Here is a 20,279-nt window from a genome sequence, read left to right as displayed (position 1 = left end):
CTGTGTTTATAGCTTCACTTTGTGCCTATTTAGGATTTCTTATTCTCAGACTGTATTTCTGTTTATTACTTTCTGGGTTGGAAGTACTCACATTACTCCCTGCACCTTGTGTGCAGATTCAGGCGCACCCACTGAGGCTGAGTGAGATCTTTCTCTGCCTAGCATCACATTCGGGAGATTCAAGGTAGCTGCAAATTGGCGTTCGCAGTCCTGATCTTCCTTCTATTTTATTTATTTGTTTTCCACATTTCTAGAGAAACATTATGTAGTAGGTTAATACTCATGCATTAGAGGCTCAGACTTGTGACACCAGATTCTGTGGGCTGAATAGTATATTATATTTTGGGCTTTGCGGATGTTAGAATTTATTTCAGGATTTTCCCGCATTTAACTTGGTATTTTAGTTTTGAAAACTTATTTATCCACTGTGATTAATCGGTTAAGGTTGTCTAAATGGTCGGGCTTGCCTAGTAGTATGTTGGGCGCCATCACGACCGGGGTTGGGTCGTGACATCCAAACTCAAACAACTTATCGATTCAAGATATTTATCACAAAATATGTAAGTGAGTAATGTACTACCTAAGAAACTATCAAGCAATGAAATAACTAGGATCAACCACAACACTTAGGCAATTTTGAATAAAAATCAGTAGGAAAGGATATTTCACGGTCATAGGCTAGCTAACAATCTTGTTGCATTCTTGGCTTAAACTGACTAATTGATTAATTTGACTTGTTGATTTATAGAGTAAATATTACTCATAAGAATATTTCGAGTTCTTACTCGCCTATTCAAGCTAATATAATACTTATATGTCTATGGAACTAAGACTAAGAAGAATGCATTTACACTTCCTGTATTTCAATCAAGCAAGACACTTAGATATATTTCTATCCTAATTGTGCATCCGTTCACCGATGCCCGGGTTCAAGAACTTGCTCTATTTAATCCTATATGCAATCTAGAATTCTCACTTTCGAGTTCAACTCTAGATTCGTAGATAGTATTTCACTGTTAGCTACGCAACAAAATAATTAAGAACAGAATTAAATAAACAACCCAATATGATAAAATCAAACTCGTCAATTTAAACTTCAAAAGTCAATATTCATGTAGCACCCATGACCCCATAATAATAAGGTTCTTAGCCGCTCATGTTCATACAATCATGAAAAATAATATTTTCAAACATAAAATCAATGAACACTAGAAGAAGAATGTAAGAATTGATCAAATCCGTGCTACCGAGTGTTTCGTACTTTTGTTCCTCTCTCAAAGTCGCATCCTCCCCCTCAAAATAGGTTTGGTTTGGACTTTATATGTGTTGGGGCGTCTTCGGGTCGAAATAACCGAGTCCCATTCAAAATAGGACACTTTCACGTCACCAGCGTCCAGCGCAGCTTGGGGCGCTTGCCTTGGCGCTGGGGTTGTTAAGCATTCTGTTTTGTGCACCATAGGTAGTGCCCCACGTTGACTGTGGCGCTCAACTGTGCACTTTTGCCTTCTCTTCCCATTTTCGTTTCAATTCGTGCACCTTCGTCCCAAATTGCATACGGATGATTCCTACACATAGAATACCCCAAATTAGCAAAAATCATTATAGTACACATCCGAAATCTACGATACATGAGCAAAATGCGAGGTAATATACACAAGAATATGCATATTTTAAGCCGAATATCAACACCCCACACTTAGACTCTTGCTCGTCCTCGACCAGTGGAACTATATCAACACCCCAAAACGTACGCCTCACTTTGAAAGAGCAATTCACATTTAATTCAATCACTCATTCTACCTTTTTTTACTATGGTTGATACCGGCAGTTAAGCATGGACACACGAATTTCACATTCTTCCCGTTTTTAAACTAGCACAAGTATACACAATGCAATTCAACCAACTCAAACAACCAATCCGTGCACTCACCTCAAGACCCGACTCGTTACCACTAAGCATCCTCAACTCGCGCACTCACCCAACAAAATAAGTTTACAACATCACCAATCCGTCATGAGACCAAGTGCCCTCACCACAAGCAAAAGAGTGAATATAGAAGTAGCGCACACATTAAGGACATCACACTATTGAACAAAATTCGCTCACTTTCACAAGAATTCATGTGCATCTCGTGGTCGTACCATAAGCTTGCTCGTAGTGTACATCTCTACTAATCTCAGGTAGCCAAATCTAGAATCAATTAGGTATTGTGACTGACCCTCCTAAGCACTTTAATACACTACACACACAAAATTGAGCTCATATTCGTCTCAACCACTTCACTCGCCATAAAACATATATAACATAGCCCTTTTTTAATTAAGTATTTTGATATTTCCATTAGTATGAATTAGTAAGATTAGAAGGTGTGTGTGTGTGTGTGTTTTACATTATTCGAACTATTCTTTTTTTTCTCTACAGACACTCCATACATTAAGGTTCATCGACCAGTGACCTCTTTTCACAACTTTAGTGCACCTTAAGGGCCCTTCCACGGTTCCACTCGAAAGATACTCAACAATATCTCACCTTACTTCTTTTAGCGACTAAGTGCCTTAGGAGATAGAGGTTAAACAATCTCAAATTAAGAAGAAAATAGGGGTTCGGCTTGTAATGTGGGTCCAAAGGAAAGGTCTATAGGCTCAAATGAGCTAGCAATGGAAAATTTTATTTTTAAGTAACAAGGACGTGATCAAGCAAGAAACGCCTATTTCATCTCCTAAACTAGCACAACTTAATGAGTTCGCTTCGAGTAACACACGGGGCAAGTTTTAGACTACACAGGATAGCACAGAATATCGCAAATCCACACACACACATTGCACATGACTTAATCACGATGGTTCTGTTCGACTCTCAAGTCGAGCAAGCACAACTAGTTGAGAATTTTTAAGCAATTATGCATTAGGTGGAATACAACTCACACAACTGAGGAAAAGGTGTCATAGAGTAGGCTACTTAATTTACTTGGGCATTACAATTCACATCAAGTATTCAGGAAAACAGAGCGCATGCCATACCTTAATATGTTAGCACCAAACATGTCAACAGGTACTCAGAACACCTCAGCTTCTTCCTATCCTACTCCTAAAAAAACTAAAAAAATAAACAAATATACCCGGTTCGAGCTACAACCATGGAAAAGAACCGAAGTCCAAAGAAAAACCAAGGGATACTACCTAACTATCCTAACAAAAACAACGAAGATCTTTTTGATATTTTTAATCAGACTTTAATCCCTCAAGAAAATTGTCCAACAGATCCATCGTCGGGAAAAGTCTGGGATTTTTCAAATTTTTTGTATATATATTTTTTATTTTTTATAAACAAACTAATTAGACTATGTGAGTTCTAAATTGAACTAAAACAAACAAAAAATAAAGAAAATTATACAATTGCAAGTCAAGAAGCATTTCCCTCACCCCACACTTGAATGATGTGTAGTCCCCGATTCATAAAGAAATTCAAAACAACGTAAGGTGGAAAGAAAGAACTCCCTGCTAGTCAGATTCCTCCTCCTTAGAATTTCCACCAGCCGCAGCTTTGGGCTCATATTCATTATCCGTTTCTAGGGGCACCAAAGTCATGGGCCCCATGACTTCATCATCATCCTCATCCTCATCATCAGATCCTTTGTATGTGTTCTCGTCCTCAGGGTGAATGGGACTGCCTGGTGCAATGCCCAACATCTCCTTGGAAGAACTGGAGAGGTCATTGCGTAGATGCATACGCTCTTCATCCGAAACCTCTAGCCTGCTCATTATCGCATTGAGGGAACTATAAAGATACCTGTTGAAGTTTTCATCCCTCTTATTCCTTGCAGCCTGGCTTAGCTTTGATATGGATTCCAGCAAGGATGTAATGTCTAGCAATGCCTTTGGTGACTCCACTACCTCATCATATCCAAGGTACTCCGGTACCCCACGAGATAGCATGTACTGCGTTAGGAAGTTTCCAAAGAAGAACCTTTTGTTACTTTGCTCAAAGCGGGTGCGGGCCATCTATCCTAGAATGATCTCAGCCACATTTATGGGTCACCTAGTCATTAGAAAAATGTCACACACACTCGAGCTCGAGTGCATTCACTGTTATGCTCAACGGCATCTATCTAGCCTACAAGAAGTTTTTCCATACCTTAGCCGTCTCGTTGAAGTTGAAACGGAGCATCTCAAGGTGGGCATCTCCCTTAGTCCGTGTCCACTTGGCATTAGAATCAACGCCAAAAAGAGTGTGATATATTGTCCGTTAGCGTGGGATTTTGACGAACTTATTTAGCCTCCGTGGATTAGGTCGATCAACTCCCAAAAATTCACACAAGGATCTCCTATCCATTGGTATCTCCTTTCGTCGACCCATGACCAGAATAAGATCGTGTTCCAATTGGCGTATAGCGTTCGCACCATACTCAAATTCGCAGGGCCCGAGTAATCTATGAGTTTCTCCATCTTCATCTCTACCAACCGGGCAAGCACATTCGGGAAATTCTTTTCTAGAGATTTCACATTAATCCCCATTTCGTAGACGTATCCCCCATATGGCACAAAGTTATTATGCCATTTGATGGCATCATCTCAAACTAGATCCAACCGAGGCCGTGGGAGTGACGGTGTCCTCGTCGACCCGCTAGCAACCTGCTTTCCCTTAGCTTGCTGTGAAGAACCTTCACCCTGCTTTCATTTTTTAGGGGGGGCGGTAGTGGAGGACTTTACCACTCCCTTTTCTTTGGTATCATTGTCACGAGCTATAGCAACCTACACACGACAAACACAAATGTGAGAATGAATCAGCAAACTCGCCCAAGGTCATCGTAAGAGGCTAAGATGACCCCACACTTAAAACCGAAGGCTATGTATAATCTACTCACAATAGTGGTTCAATGTGCACCAATGTTTCATCACAAGGAGATAGTACGCAAGACTTTACCATGCCACACAATTCAAGTAGTCGAGCATGGCCATAACTTAACCGTAGTGCAAACAAGTAATGCTAGAGTCCACATTACTACACTAATATTGTACACTAACTACTACTTACAAGAGCTTAACAAAAGATACATTAACCCCAACCACCCCCCCCCCCTCCAAACATCCCACACTTCGCCCAACATCATATACACGCTGCTACTCAGAATTCACCGGTGTACAATTCACTATTTTAAGCATTTTAGCAAACACATTGCGGGCATCAATTTTACTTCTCTTATTTCAACAATGTTGTCCCTCCCAAATTTAAATGAAGTAGAGGAAATTGTAGTTTACTACTTCATATACAACATCACAACCAATACTGACAACCAATTTCATGCACATTTGGGCCACCTACCACAACAATAAAACATGTCAATAATGGGGGTCATTTGAGAATGGAGGTCATTACAACACACAAAAAATTCACAATAAACAAAAGAAGAAGAAGGTGAGGAACATACCTTGGAGTTTGAGAAGAGAACGCACAAGCAATAGTGGAGAATTTGAGAGAGGGAGAGAGGGAGAGAGGAAGAAACGGGAAGAAGGGTTTGTTTGAGTGTAACGAGGAGAGAGAAAGTGGAAGTTTGGGTTAGAGTTATATTAATGGGATGGGTTATTATGTTAGTGTATATGGGTAATAGGATCGGGTAATGGGTTAGATAACTAAAGAAATAAAAAAAACGAAAATAAACAAAAGAAATTAACTTACCTGACCCCCCAGCCCAGCGCCCGACGTTGGGCTTGGCGCTCGTTGTAACCACACTGGAAACTGCGGCCCAAGCAACGTGGGGCGCTAGCCTGGGCGCTGGTTTGCCGAAATTTTCTATTTTTTTCTAATTTCCTCCTACCCGAGCACTTAATACGTACATTATACACACCCTACACCATTCCCGCCTATGATTTCTATAACTATGAAGAAAACAAAAAAACTAGTCTATTCTAACTATAAAAAAAAAAAGCTAAGCTATGAAAGCATTGAAAATTGGGATGTTGATGATAGGCTATAATTGCGTATTTTAGTCGATTATTACACTCTAATTTACTGCACTTTAATTGAGTTTGAGCTTTAATCGCTAGTGTCTTGCACTAATTGTGTGTTTTATGCCTTGTAGGGGTGATTCCGAGCTATGTAGATGTTATGGAATAGATTCAAGTGATTTAGAGCTTTGAAGTCTGAGTAAAAGCCCAAGGAATTAAGGCGGGATCGTATTCGGGGATCAACGGATGATAGAGCAACAAAACAAAGAATCGAGTAGGCATATTGTATACTGTTTAGTAAAATGCACATAACTTTTCTGTCAGAACTCCATTTGGGATCCACAATATATGGTTGGAAAGCTAACTCAAAGAGCTACAACTTTCATGTTATAAGCTTTTCCAAATTCCAAAGGGAACAGTGTGAAAAATGCGGTCGAAACCGCGATCGCGGACCTGAGGCGGGCTGAGGCAGTACACTAGGAAAGTACCGCGCCCGGGCCGCGGCTGCGAACGTCCAGGCCTGGAAACTTGTCCTTTTTCCGTAGGAGAAGGTATAATAGTTTGGGCCCGACCCTACTTGGTATATATACATGGAAAAATGGTATTTTGAGGGGAGGAGACCAATTTTTGACACGGATTCGACCTAAGAAGGCAGAGACACAATAGGAGCAAGGCGGAGAATTCTTCTACGAGTTTTTTCCTTCCTCTTTCTAGTTTTTCATTGTTGGTTACAACTTTTAGTATTGTAGTTTCACATACTATTATGAATAGCTAATTTGCTATCTAGGGTTTTGATAGAACCTTTTCTAGGATAAATTCTTGTTATGTTTTTATATAATTGAGCCGTTGGATTTCTCTACTTGTTCAACTACGTATTTGTTGTTGTTGATTGAATGACCATCAATTGAATGTGCCTATTTAGTGTGTAGTGCTCGAGAGAGAGTACATATTTAGGTAGTTGTTGAACAACGTCACTCCTAACGTATGTGAGAAATCAATACAGTGGGTTTAAAGGCAGGTTTAGAAATAACAAAGCCTTGACGTGGTCATAGTGAGCGGTTAGATGAAGCCAACTAGTGTAGTTTGAGAGAATATGTCTATTAAATTATTGTAGTTGCTCGAGAGAGAATTATGACACCTAAAGTGCTCACGATCAGCAGAGAATACATCGGCGAAATTGTAGGGAACATAGCTGTAAGAATTCCGACAATTGGGGAAATCATAACTCTAGACCTCCATAATTTAGTCTCCAACCCTTTGTCTCGTTAGTTGATAGTTTTATCGCTTTATAGTATTTGCTAGTTAATTAGTTAGAAATATAAATCTCAATCTTTATAATTTAGAAAATTGTTCAAACTTGTCTTCTTAGTGATATTAAATAGATATAGCTAAGCCTTAGTTCTCTGTGGGATTCGACTCCGGACTTTTAGATCAGATTATATTTGCAGCGACCGCTTATCCTTTTTAGGACTAGAGTTGGGCATGATCAAATTTTGGCGCCGTTGCCGGAGAACTAACGATGTAGTTGTAGCTGCATATATTGCTAGGGTTCAATTTTGAACTTTTATTTTTTTTTTTTTTGGTTTTTTTTATAACTGTTGATTCGAGAAACATGACATCTTGGAATTATGAGAATTTAGGTGTAGATAATTCTACTATTGATCCTCATATATATTGTGAAGGAAACCACCCGTATCAAAATTATCAAAATATTCCCGAGAGCGAGTTATGTGCACCAACTCAATCTTATTTTTGGAATATGTGTGATGTGTGTGGTGGTAAAAATGGTCACTTTAATGGTTGTGCTTATATTTCTTATCTCCCCCCAAACCCTTACTATGACGGTTCTACCTTTTCTTGTGAAGTTAATAGGAATAAAGAACCTGGGGATGCAGACCTGAAGGAGATCAAGGATATGTTAAAGTGCCTTCTGAAACAAAATAATGAAAAACAATTGCAGATAGAAAGGTAAGAGGCAACTATTCGCAAGTTGGAGGCTCAATTGAGTCAAGTGGTTGGAGCTTTTAATGCTCAACAAGCCAATATTGATGATAGTAGCCAAGAAGAGCATGAATTTGAGGTGTTAATTGGGGAGGTCAGAGTAGAAAATCTACAACCTAGCCAACTACAATTTGAGGATGTCAATGTTGAAGAAGTGAGACTAGAGTCAGCCAAGGACATTGAGGATACAAATTTTGTTGACTCTAATATCATTGATGTTGAGGATGCTGAAAGTCCTGAAGTTCATGTGTGAGCGCATTGGTCCTCACTCCAAACATTTTTCTACATTGTGCTTGGATGACGATATGGAAATAGAGTCATCCGAGCCGATTGAAAAGTCAAGGAATGAGGAACAAGGTGCCTATATTTTGGAATTTTTCTTGCCAGAAAGACAGGACTACATAGCTCATCTAAAAGCCAAGAAGTATAGAATAGTACAATGGTTGCTTGGGCCAATTATATTTGTTCCTCCTCCGCTGGAGCATAGCCTAAAACTTGATGCCAAATTGGGGGTTCAATTCATAAGCTCAAGGTGGAGGCAAAAAGTGATTCGCGTCGTGGCGCGACGTTAAATCAAGCGCTTGTTGGGAGGCAACCCAGCTTTATTGCTTTCTTTTATTTTTTTTATTTTTTTTAATTGTATTATTTTTGTAGTGTCAATTTTTTATTTTCTAGGAGCATGGAAAACAAAGTTATTGGAAGGATGCAACAGCAAACCAAATGGTTGGAAGTAAGTGTGAGGTACCCGCACGAAGGACCAAGCTTGGGAGAAGTCTGAGTACCTCATGAGCTGTTAGTGCTTCGGCCTTTGGCCTACCAGGGAGTCTCTTTTACCCTTTTATTAGTTATGGTGTGCATTGGGGACAATGCACAATTTTAAGTGTGGGGTGAGGAGATTGTCTGGGTGACTTTCTACGCTATTTTAGTTGCGTTAGTTTAATTTAATAATTTTTTTAAAATAGAAAAGATTGGACTTTTTCAGACGATGGATCTATTAGACAATTTTTTTGAGGGATTTAAGTTTAAAGAAAAAATAAAATAAAAAGATTTTCTTTGTAGGTAGTGTAATAATTCCCCTTTGGTTTTTTTGTGCCGCGGTTCTTTTCCAAGGGTTTTGTTTGAACCGGGTGTCGTTAGTTTTTTTTTTGGGAGTAGGAGCCATTGTGTTGTGTTTGAATTGAAGCAATATCTCTTGACTTTGTTATGCCTTGAGAATAGTGAGTACTTTGGTTGTGACGCTTAGGCTCAGTTTTTGACTCTTGTATAAGTACCTTAAATTTAATGATCTTAAATTTGCTTAACTGCTTTGACTAGAGTGTCTTGATGAAACCAATCCTGAGTGAGTTATGTGCCATGTGTGTGTAAGGATTTGTTATATTCTGTGCATTGCATTTGATGCCTAGAACTTGCCCTGTGTGTTTGCAAAGCAAAATAGTAGTTTTGTTCGGTCTTGGAAGTGATATAGGCGTTTCTTTGTTGAGCCAGATATGTATATTTTACCCACCTAATTGTTATGTATCGTAGTTAACCCCTTTAAGCATGTAATCTTGTTTCTTTGGCAACCACATTACAAGCCTTACCCATTTGTTTGAATTAATCATCTATTTGAACCTTTTAACCTCTCATGAGCACTTGAATTATTATGAACTGTGTAAAAGTTAAAGTGTGGGGTGGTTGGTTTGGCTTTTGAGTGGAACTAATGAAATAAGGAGAAAGGTGCACTGTTTTGAAAAAAGTAAGAGCCATTTGAATTGGAAAAAAAAAGAAAAAAAGAAAAAAAATAGTTCGATTATTGTGGAAAAAAAATATTCCTTGATAAGTGGTGGCTTTTGATGTAAGTGTGCTTAAAGAAGAATGGGTAATATACATTGATGTGAAGGTGGAGTTTCGTTTGACATAAGTATGGGGTTTGAATGTTAAAGTATATGTATTAAAGTGCTTAGGGAGGTGTAGTCACTCTTATATCTAAATGTATCATACCCGTCCCGTAGCCTACATTACAACCAAATAATGTCCTAATTGATCCTAGATTGAATGAGCTCGATTAGTGGAGTAGTACACTACGGGCAAGCTTATGGTGCATCTTTTGTGGCATATGAATGTTATTTCTGAGAGTGAGTGAATTCTTTCTATCTTGAGTCCTAAGTGCTCTTAAATTTTATTGTGTGGAACTACTCTCTTTTGTTGTGTGAGGGCACTTGATTCATGAAGGAAAGGTAATGTCACTGATCTCTATGTTAGAGTAAGTGGGTGAGTTGTGAATAATGCGTGGTACTTGTGAGTCAAATCTTGAGGTGAAGATGTTACGCTTTTGTGCTTAGTCTATTTTAAATATTCTTGGTGTGATGATTTAGGAGAATTGTTTAAAAAAAGGTCGTGTCTATAAAAAAGTGTAGTTTGATTGCTCAAGGACGAGCAATGGTTTAAGTGTGGAGTGTTGATGATAGGCTATAATTGCGTATTTTAGTCGATTATTACACTCTAATTTACTGCACTTTAATTGAGTTTGAGCTTTAATCGCTAGTGTCTTGCACTAATTGTGTGTTTTATGCCTTGTAGAGGTGATTCCGAGCTATGTAGATGTTATGGAATAAACTCAAGTGATTTAGAGCTTTGAAGTCTGAGTAAAAGCCCAAGGAATTAAGCTGGGATCGCATTCGGGGATCAACGGATGATAGAGCAACAAAACAAAGAATCGAGTAGGCATATTGTATACTGTTTAGTAAAATGCACATAATTTTTCTCAGAACTCCATTTGGGATCCACAATATATGGTTGGAAAGCTAACTCAAAGGGCTACAACTTTCATGTTTTAAGCTTTTCCAAATTCCAAAGGGAACAATGTGAAAAATGCGGTTGAAACAGCAACCGCGGACCTGAGGCGGGCTGAGGCAGTACACTAGGAAAGTACCGCGCCCGGGCCGCGGCCGCGGACATCCAGGCCTGGAAACTTGTCCTTTTTCGCGTAGGAGAAGGTATAATAGTTTGGTCCCAACCCTACTTGGTGTATATACATGGAAAAATGGTATTTTGAGGGGAGGAGACCAATTTTTGACACAGATTCGACCTAAAGAGGCAGAGACACAATAGGAGCAAGGCGGAGAATTCTTCTACGAGTTTTTTCCTTCCTCTTCCTAGTTTTTCATTGTTGGTTATGACTTTTAGTATTGTAGTTTTACATACTATTATGAATAGCTAATTTGTTATCTAGGGTTTTGATAGAACCTTTTGTAGGATAAATTCTTGTTATGTTTTTAGATAATTGAGCCGTTGGATTTCTCTACTTGTTCAACTACGTATTTGTTGTTATTGATTGAATGACCATCAATTGACTGTGCCTATTTAGTGTGTAGTGCTCGAGAGAGAGTACATATTTAGGTAGTTGTTGAACAACGTCACTCCTAACGTATGTGAGAAATCAATACAGTGGGTTTAAAGGCAGGTTTAGAAATAACAAAGCCTTGACGTGGTCATAGTGAGCGGTTAGATGAAGCCAACTAGCGTAGTTCGAGAGAATATGTCTAGTAAATTATTGTTGTTGCTCGAGAGAGAGAATTATGACACCTAAAGTGCTCACGATCAGTAGAGAATACATCGGCGAAATTGTAGGGAACATAGCTGTAAGGATTTCGATAATTGGGGAAATCATAACTCTTGACCTCCTTAATTTAGTCTCCAACCCTTTGTCTCGTTAGTTGATAGTTTTATCGCTTTATAGTATTTGCTAGTTAATTAGTTAGAAATATAAATCTCAATCTTTATAATTTAGAAAATTGTTCAAACATGTCTTCTTAGTGATATTAAACAGATATAGCTAAGCCTTAGTTCTCTGTGGGATTCGACTCCGGACTTTTAGACCGGATTATATTTGCAGTGACTGCTTATCCTTTTTAGGACTAGAGTTAGGCGTGATCAGTTGCCTCCTAACAAGTGCCTGATTTTACGTCGCGGCACGACTCAACACCTTTTTCAAGTATCGGCCAAGTCTACCGAGGTCTTGTGGTGCGCAATGTCACCACCCCAATAATGCCCGTTTACCAAGAAGGTACCACTTGAGGTCATATCATGCAATTCTACCGCTCCATGAGGCCTCACACTTACCACCACGAAAGGACCTGTCTATCGAGACTTATGCTTTCTGGGGAAAAGCTTGAACATTGAATTAAACAAGAGAACTTCTTGACCTGGCTCAAACTCGTGATGTTGGATGTGTTTATCATGCTACCTCTTAGTCTTTTCTTTATACAATTTGGCATTTTTGTACGCGTGCAACCGAAACTCATCAAGCTCGTTTAGTTGAAACAACCTCTTCTTGACGGCTAAGTCCATATCAATATTTGGCTTTCTAATCGCCCAATAGGCTTTGTGTTCAAGCTCGATAGGTAAGTGGCACGACTTCCCATAAAACAACTTATACAGAGAAGTACTTACGAGGTCTTGTATACCGTTCGATATGCCCATAATGCATCGTCCAGCTTTCCCACCCAATCCTTCCTATTTCCACTTACCGTTTTCTCCAGAATCTGATTCACCTCTCGGTTTGACACATCCACTTGACCACTCGTTTGGGGGTGATAGGCGGTGGCAACCTTGTGCTTAACTCCATACTTTGCTAGAACGTTATTCAACAATTTTTTATAGAAGTGAGTTCCTCCATCACTTATCAGCACCCATGGAGTCCCAAAGCGTGTGAAGATATGTTTTTTTACAAAGTTTACCACTACATTTGCGTCATTAGTAGGAAGAGCAATGGCCTCCACCCACTTAGACACGTATTTGATTGCCAACAAGATGTACCTATGACCATTAGAGTATGGGAATGGTCCCATGAAATCAATCCCCCAAACATCAAAGATCTCTACTGCCAGAATATTTTGCAAAGGCATCTCGCTTTTTCGTGATTGTTCCGATTCTTTGGCACATGTCACACTTTTTGACAAAGGCATGTGCATCCTTAAACAATTTTGGCCAATAGAAACCCAATTGCAACACTGTTTGGGCAGTTCTATTCCCACCATGAAGACCTCCATATGGAGAAGCATGACAGTCATGCAATATTGCACTCATCTCCTCCTCGGGAATACATCTTCGTACCAACTGATCCTCAAACTGTTTATATAGGAATGGCTCATCCCACATGTAGAGCTCACATCATGTCGAAATATTCTTCTATTATCGGGTGTCAATTCTGGTGGCATCACCCCACTTGCAATAAAATTCAGATAATCTGCATACCACGGGGCTACACTCGAGGCAACGATCAATAACTGCTCATCTGGAAAGGTTTCTTTGATCGACCCCCCCCCCCCAGCTACATGGTTCCGATTTTCTAATCTGGACAAGTGATTAGCCACTTGATTCTCTATTCCTTTTTTATCCCAAATTTCTAAGGCAAATTCTTGCAAGAGAAGGACCCATCGAATTAGCCTCGACTTTGCGTCTTTCTTTTCAAACAAATACCTTATAGCTGAGTGATCTGTGTAGACGATGACTTTGGTTCCAACTAGATAGGATCTGAACTTGTCAAATGCCCACATCACTACAAGTAACTCTTTTTTAGTAACAATGTAGTTCATCTGGGTTGGATTCAAAGTTTGCTCGCGTAATAAATGGAGTAAAAAATTTTACCCCTCATTTGCCCCAAAACAGCTTCGATTGCGAAGTCACTCACATAAGGCTGTATGGTGGGCCGGGCCCGGGCCTAAATGGGCTAAACGGGCTGGGCTAAACGGGCCTGGGCTTAGCGGTCCCGGGCTCTGGCGGTCCCGGGCTTCACGGTCCCGGGCTTCGTGGGCTCAACGGGTGGGACCAACCCGTGACGGGCCTAAGCCCATATGGTCCTGGGCTAAATGGGCCGGGCTCGTGGGCTTAGCGGGCCTAACGGGCTTTTTTATTTCCGGGTTTTTTTTTAAATTTTTTTTATTTAAGGCAATTTCTTGTAAACCATATATGTATGTATATATATAAATTGCTCTTATGCATGGATATATAAATATTTGTAGTATATATAATATAGAAATCTAATTATTAAAGTGCTTGACGTAAAAGTAAAATAACAAAACAATAGTAAAACTAAATTGGCATGCATAATAAATTAATAACAAAGTACAACATGAAGCATAAATACGTCTAATAATTTTAAAATAACACAAATTGTTGAAAAATCTTAAAGACGAATTTGCGGATAAATACCCTCAACACAATACTTTATATGCCTTCTTAAAATGCATGTGGTACACCCTGAACGAAAATTTAAGACTCTTCCACAGTTCTTGCACTTTAATATTTGGCCTTCTTCATTTTCTTCAAGCACTTCATAGTATTGCGAAACAAATAAGCGCACTCTTTCCGAACGAGGCATCATTTAACTTGAAAATTGAGATTGAGACTTGAAGTCTTGAAAATTGGAGATTGAGAGATTGAGAGAAATTTAGATTGAGAAATTCACCAACTTCACAATCACGAAATTGCAATAATAAAATAAGCAATTATAGAAGAGAAATTAGACATAGATTGAGAGAGATTGATGAATTGGTGAGTAAAAATGAAAGAATGAGAGGGTATTTATAGTTGAGAATTGGGAAAAAGTATAATTATATAAAGTTTGGGGTTAAAATAATGTTTGGGGGCCAAATGGCTATTTTTTAAAGTGGCCAACGGATAAATTATGAAGGCCAATGGCTAGATTTTAAAAATCTGACCGTTGGTCTTTTTTTTTTAAAAAAAAAAATTTAAAAATAGCCGTTGGAGCCCGTTAGGCCCGGTTGAACCGGTCCCGGGCTTAGCGGTCCCGGGCTCGTGGGCTTAGAGATGAGAACCGGCCCGCGACGGGCCTCTTGCACCATTGGGGACCGGCCCGCCAGGACCGTTTAGCCCGTTAAGACCGCGGGCCCGATCCGGTCCCGGGCCCAGCCCGGCCCACCATACAGCATTACATCACACATCAACTCAAAGGGTTGCGCCCAATCCGGGGCAATGGTAATTGGCACAATCACCAATCTTTTCTTCAGCTCCTCAAATGCTTTCAGACAAGTATCATCAAATTTGAAGGAGATATCCTTTTCAAGAAGCCTGCACAGAGGAGAAGAAATTTTTGAAAAATCTTTAATGAAACGAGGATAAAAACCTGCATGTCCCAAGAAATTATGAATTCCCTTGACGGATGTCGATGGGGGAAATTTTTCAATCACCTCCACCTTTAGCTTCTCCCAGCAGTGAAAAGGGGAACAGTGTCAGCATGATGTAGTCCTTGGAAATGTTAGGATAATTGTAAGTATCTGTAATTTCCAGGAAGTTCTGAATGTGCCGATGTGGGTCTCATGAGACATACCCACATATTCCCCTATGGACTGAATCATATACACCATGTATTGTTTGAGTTCAAAATGACCCTTGATATCAGGCTTCACAATAGCCCGAGTCATATTAGCAAGATTTGGACTTGCGGCTTCTATCACCGGACACTCTTCATTACCTGCCATCCCTACTGGTTGTGGTTGACCTACGATGTCCAACTCTCTTTCTATTCTAGTTCTAGCTTCGACTTCCCTCCTCAGCCTGTGAAGTATTCGTTCAATTTCAGGATCAAGAGGAAGGAGGTTGTTTGTGCTTCTACTCCTCCGCATTCAAGAAAAGAGCTTGCGTTAACACAATCAAGGTAAACTGAAAATTAAAACTTGAACAAATAACTAATAAAAGCTTAACTCAGACAAGTAGCTAATTTCTAAGGCCCCGGCAACAACGCCAAAAACTTGTTGCGACCAAACACACTCACGCAAGTATACATGGTCGTCAAGTAATAGAGTAGTGAGTAGAGTATCGTTTTCACGGAGACTTATGTTTAACTTTTGACTGATTCAAACTCAAACAACTTATCGATTCAAGATATTTCTCACAAAATGTGTAAGTGAGTAATTTACTACCTAAGAAACTATCAAGCAATGAAATAACTAGAGATCAACTACAACACTTAGGCAATTTCGAATAAAAGTCAGTAGGAAAGGATATTCCAGGGTCATAGGCTAGCTAACAATCTTGTTGCGTTCTTGGCTTAAACTGACTAATTGATTTGTCTGAGTTGTTGATTGACAGAGTTAATACTACTCATAAGAATCTGTCGAGTTCTTACTCTCATATTCAAGCTAACTTAATACCTATATGTCTATGGAACTAACACTAACAAGAATGCATTTACACTTCCTGTATTTCAACCAAGCAAGACACTTAGGTATATTTCTATCCTAATTGCGAATCTGTTCCCCGATGCCCTGGTTCAAGAACTTGCTATATTTAATCCTATATGCAATCTAGAATTCCCACTTTCGAGTTCAACTCTAGATTCGTAGATAGTATTTCACTATTAGCTACACAGCAAAATAATTAAGAATAGAATTAAATAAACAACCCAATATGATAAAATCAAACTCGTCAATTTAAACTTCAAACAACGACATTCATGTAGCACCCATGACCCCGGAATAATAAGGTTCTTAGCCACTCATGTTCATACAATCATCAAAAATAATGTTTTCAAACATAAAATCAATGAACACTAGATGATGAATGGAAGAATTCATCAAACCCCTGCTCCCGAGTATTTCGTACTTTTGTTCCTCTCTCAAAGTCACGTCCTCTCCTTCAAATAGGTTTGGGTTCACTTTTATATGAGTTGGGGGCATCTTGGGGTCGAAATAACCGAGTCCAGGTCGAAATAGGACACTTTCACATCACCAGCGCCTAGGGCAGCGTAGAACGCTAGCCCTGGCGCTGGGGTTGTTAAGCATTCTTTTTTGTGCGCCACAGGTAGCGCCCCACGCTGACTGTGGCGCTGAACTATGCACTTTTGCCTTTTCTTCCCATTTTCGCTCCAATTCGCGCACCTTCGTCCCAATTTGCATCCGGATGATTCCTACACATAAAATACCCCAAAATAGCAAAAATCATTATAGTACACATCCAAAATCTACGATACATGAGCAAAATGCGAGGTAATATACACAAGAATATGCATACTTTAAGCCGAATATCAATCATCATGCGAAAAATTACAAAACATAGCATAGTAGTTCCGGGATAACCTCACACCATTAAGAGTATCCAACTTCTTATAAGTAGCTCTTTTTTTTTATATGGGACTTTGTCCACACGCACCCAACAATTTCCCCGTGAACTAAGTTTCACATGACTCATCACCGTTTATGGGCTAATTTGGAGATTATTTGTGTGGCACCTAGGGGTGTGCATTCGAATCGGTTTATCGATTTATCGATTTCGATTTCGATTTCGAAATTTTCCTTATCGAGTTATCGATTTCGATTTCGATTTTGTCCTCTTCGGTTATCGGTTTATCGATAAACCGATAAGATACACAATTTTTTTTCTTTTTTTTTTACCCTTATTCTATAATACCCTTTCCTTTACCCTAAGTCCTTAATCCTATTATTTCCTCTACCACATTTAAGGAATGACCATATTTAAAGCTCAAGGGAATGAGGTTCAAATTAATGGAAAACAGAATTAGCCGTGATGATGTATTTTTTTTTATACCGTTGGAGTGTTGGTGGCATACATTTGATCCCTTACTTTACTTTTGTTGCATGTGCTTGTTGACACAATTTTTATGTTATAAACGGTGTTCGTCTTATTTTAGCTTCTTTTTGTCCATATTAGTTAGGCGTGTTTATAGCGATATACTTTCCGTGGAATCCCGCAAATTTTCTTATTGGTGCAATCGATAAGCCCCAAAAATCGATAAATCGAAATCGAAAAAATCGGAACCTTATTGAAACGATAACGATAAGCATATGTACAAATCGATAATCGATAAGTAATTATCGATAAGGGTCAAAATCGAATCGATAAATCGAATGCATACCCCTAGTGGCACCCACATAATTCGAGTATTTACAGTCACTGAAACCCAAAGAAAGGCTGTGTATGCGTCTTTGAACCTATTTTCGACAAATGTAATAAAGCGGTAAATTCATTTTCACATAAACATTATATCATTTATTCATGGTTAATTAGTAATCCAACAATAAATTGATGTAATTTTGTATAAACAAAAGTGCAAATAAACTAATTCGCATGTTTAGGTATGTCGAATTTACTTTTGCCTTTTTTTTTTAAATAAAAAATCCAGATAATTCTTTAGTGGTGCTTGGAAATGGTTTTTCTTTTCACATAATTAATAAGGAAGTACAGAAGAATCAACTGGACAATGATTGCCAAAGCAATGACTTCTTAAATTATAGGCATCTTTACATAAATTAGTTAGTCATATTCATTGATTACTTTTTTACCCATATACATAAATTATACATTATATATATAATTATGCGCATATAATTATATAAATTATACATATATTATACGATCACCAATTATTTTTAGTTTAAGTGGTTGGATGAACAGGTATTTGGATTAATTCTTCAAATTTTTTTAACTCACTGCTAGGGTGATTAAAAAGTCGTCTCCAATAGGACCAGGAGCAGATGAAATAGACTTTTTGCTCATAAAAGAACACTAGAGAAGAAAAAGTATATATATTTTATCTGTCACATGTAACATTAACAATGATATAAGTAGATTGGATGTATGAGATCTCTGCCCTTAAGTAAAAATTTCAAGTTCGAGCTTTAAAATTAAAAAATTAAAAAATAGCAAATAGCGCATCCTCATGTGCCTTATATGATGCGAATTCAAATTAGTCGGATCAATAGGTTTCAAATACTGATGCATGGAGTGTAAAAGAACAATATGACAAACATTGCACTGTATATAAAGATTTGATGGACATGTTTATTTTGAATTTTTCACTGTATATAAAGATTTGATGGACATGTTTATTTTGAATTTTTCGAACCAAAGTCAAAATAAGAATATTTTTGCAGTCACTTTCAGATAAATGGCAGTAAACGCCAATCCCCAATATTGAAAAATGAAAATAAATCATTTTTTGTGACTGCTTTTGAGTTCGTTGAAATCAATTTTTTTTACATGTCTAGTAAGGTTTGCAACTTGGGATAAATAGTGGGATGCTGGAAAATATGGCAAATTTAAGAAAATATAGAAACCTAGTCTTAGGCTGAGTTTTCTTCTTCTTTTTGGTGGGTTGGTAAAGATTCTTAAGTATTTATCAAATACAACTAGTGGAATGACTTCAAAATTCAAAAACATCGGCTGTTAGATTGGAGTTAGTACTCCTACTTTTCGTCCTCTCTTTGCTTTTTTGTTCCTTCTAATAACATAACATGGTTTTCGATCAGTTTGGGCACACCTCGATTATATTCAGTAGTAAACGTAAATAATAAAGTACAAATTCAACCTCCCAACATATATATATATATATAAAATGAATAGTATATTTTGAATGCACATTTGAGACCTAGCATTTTTGTAGCTAAAATTTGAACGATGTTCCATAATTTGTTTCTTAATTGACCACTAAATTTGCACGCTATTTTAAATTTAAACAAAAAAATCTAGAAGTAGTTTCTACATCTAATGAGTGACTTGCATAGAAATTATGATTTGGTCCAGAAAGACCGCAAAGACTTACTGTGCAACATTCTTAGTTTCTAAATTCTGAATTATGATTACTGACCAAGCAAGAATAAGAAGCTGCTCTCATGAAGACCCGCTTTGGAAAAAGAGAATGGAGAGTTTACCCAAAATAAAATAAAATAAATATTAAAAAAAACACGATGCAAGAATATTTTGTCAATCTGAGTTTTGGAGTACAGTAAACTAAATCTAGAATTTCGAATAGACGAGGAATAGTAGTAGACTATGGAAAAGGAAGAGTATTGATACTGTTCAAACATATATTAGTAGGATATTTTCTTACATTAATTTTGTTAGAATACTAAAATGTTGTTGTGAAGGGGAGTCTTGGCGTAACTGATAAAATTATTTTATATGACCAGTAGGTCACGGGTTCAAGTCGTGAAAACAACCTCTTGCAGATATGCATATAAACTTGCGTACAATAGGCTCTTTTGGTACAGCCCGAATATCAACATACTTGAGCAAAACATGCTCACGTTTCTCGTTTTTAAATCTCCAAAATTAGTGGGATTTCATTAGCAACATTTGTCAATTCTATCAAAGGTTATTATTATGCCGTGAATAAACGCAGCTGCCTTCCATAACTTTTCTTATTCAATTTCATACCATCAATATATAGTTTGAAGAACCTATATTAAATCATTACTAGTTTAGTTGAAGAAGAGTGAGAATAACTCCATTTGACAAGTAAAACAAATTTGGAAATATAGCCGTTGTAAATATAATAGTCGAAAAAATGTATAAAATTTATATATTTTCGTATN

General features: G+C 38.1%; 1 protein-coding gene across 1 annotated transcript; it reads right to left on the bottom strand.

Annotated features, from left to right (window-relative positions):
- Window positions 1–3,501: 3,501 nt before the first annotated feature.
- LOC109206358 lies at window positions 3,502–12,833 on the bottom strand. The gene is made up of 3 exons (XM_019369185.1): window positions 12,393–12,833; window positions 4,711–4,752; window positions 3,502–3,939 (listed from the first exon to the last, which is right to left on the bottom strand). Exons 1-3 carry the CDS (start codon window positions 12,831–12,833, stop codon window positions 3,502–3,504), a joined length of 921 nt encoding a protein of 306 aa, XP_019224730.1.
- Window positions 12,834–20,279: the final 7,446 nt, after the last annotated feature.

The sequence above is a fragment of the Nicotiana attenuata genome, unplaced genomic scaffold, assembly GCF_001879085.1.
Source record: "Nicotiana attenuata strain UT unplaced genomic scaffold, NIATTr2, whole genome shotgun sequence".
Lineage (NCBI taxonomy): Eukaryota > Viridiplantae > Streptophyta > Magnoliopsida > Solanales > Solanaceae > Nicotiana > Nicotiana attenuata.
The sequence above is the reverse complement of the archived record's forward strand: the minus strand, read 5'-3'. Positions and strand labels throughout refer to the sequence as shown.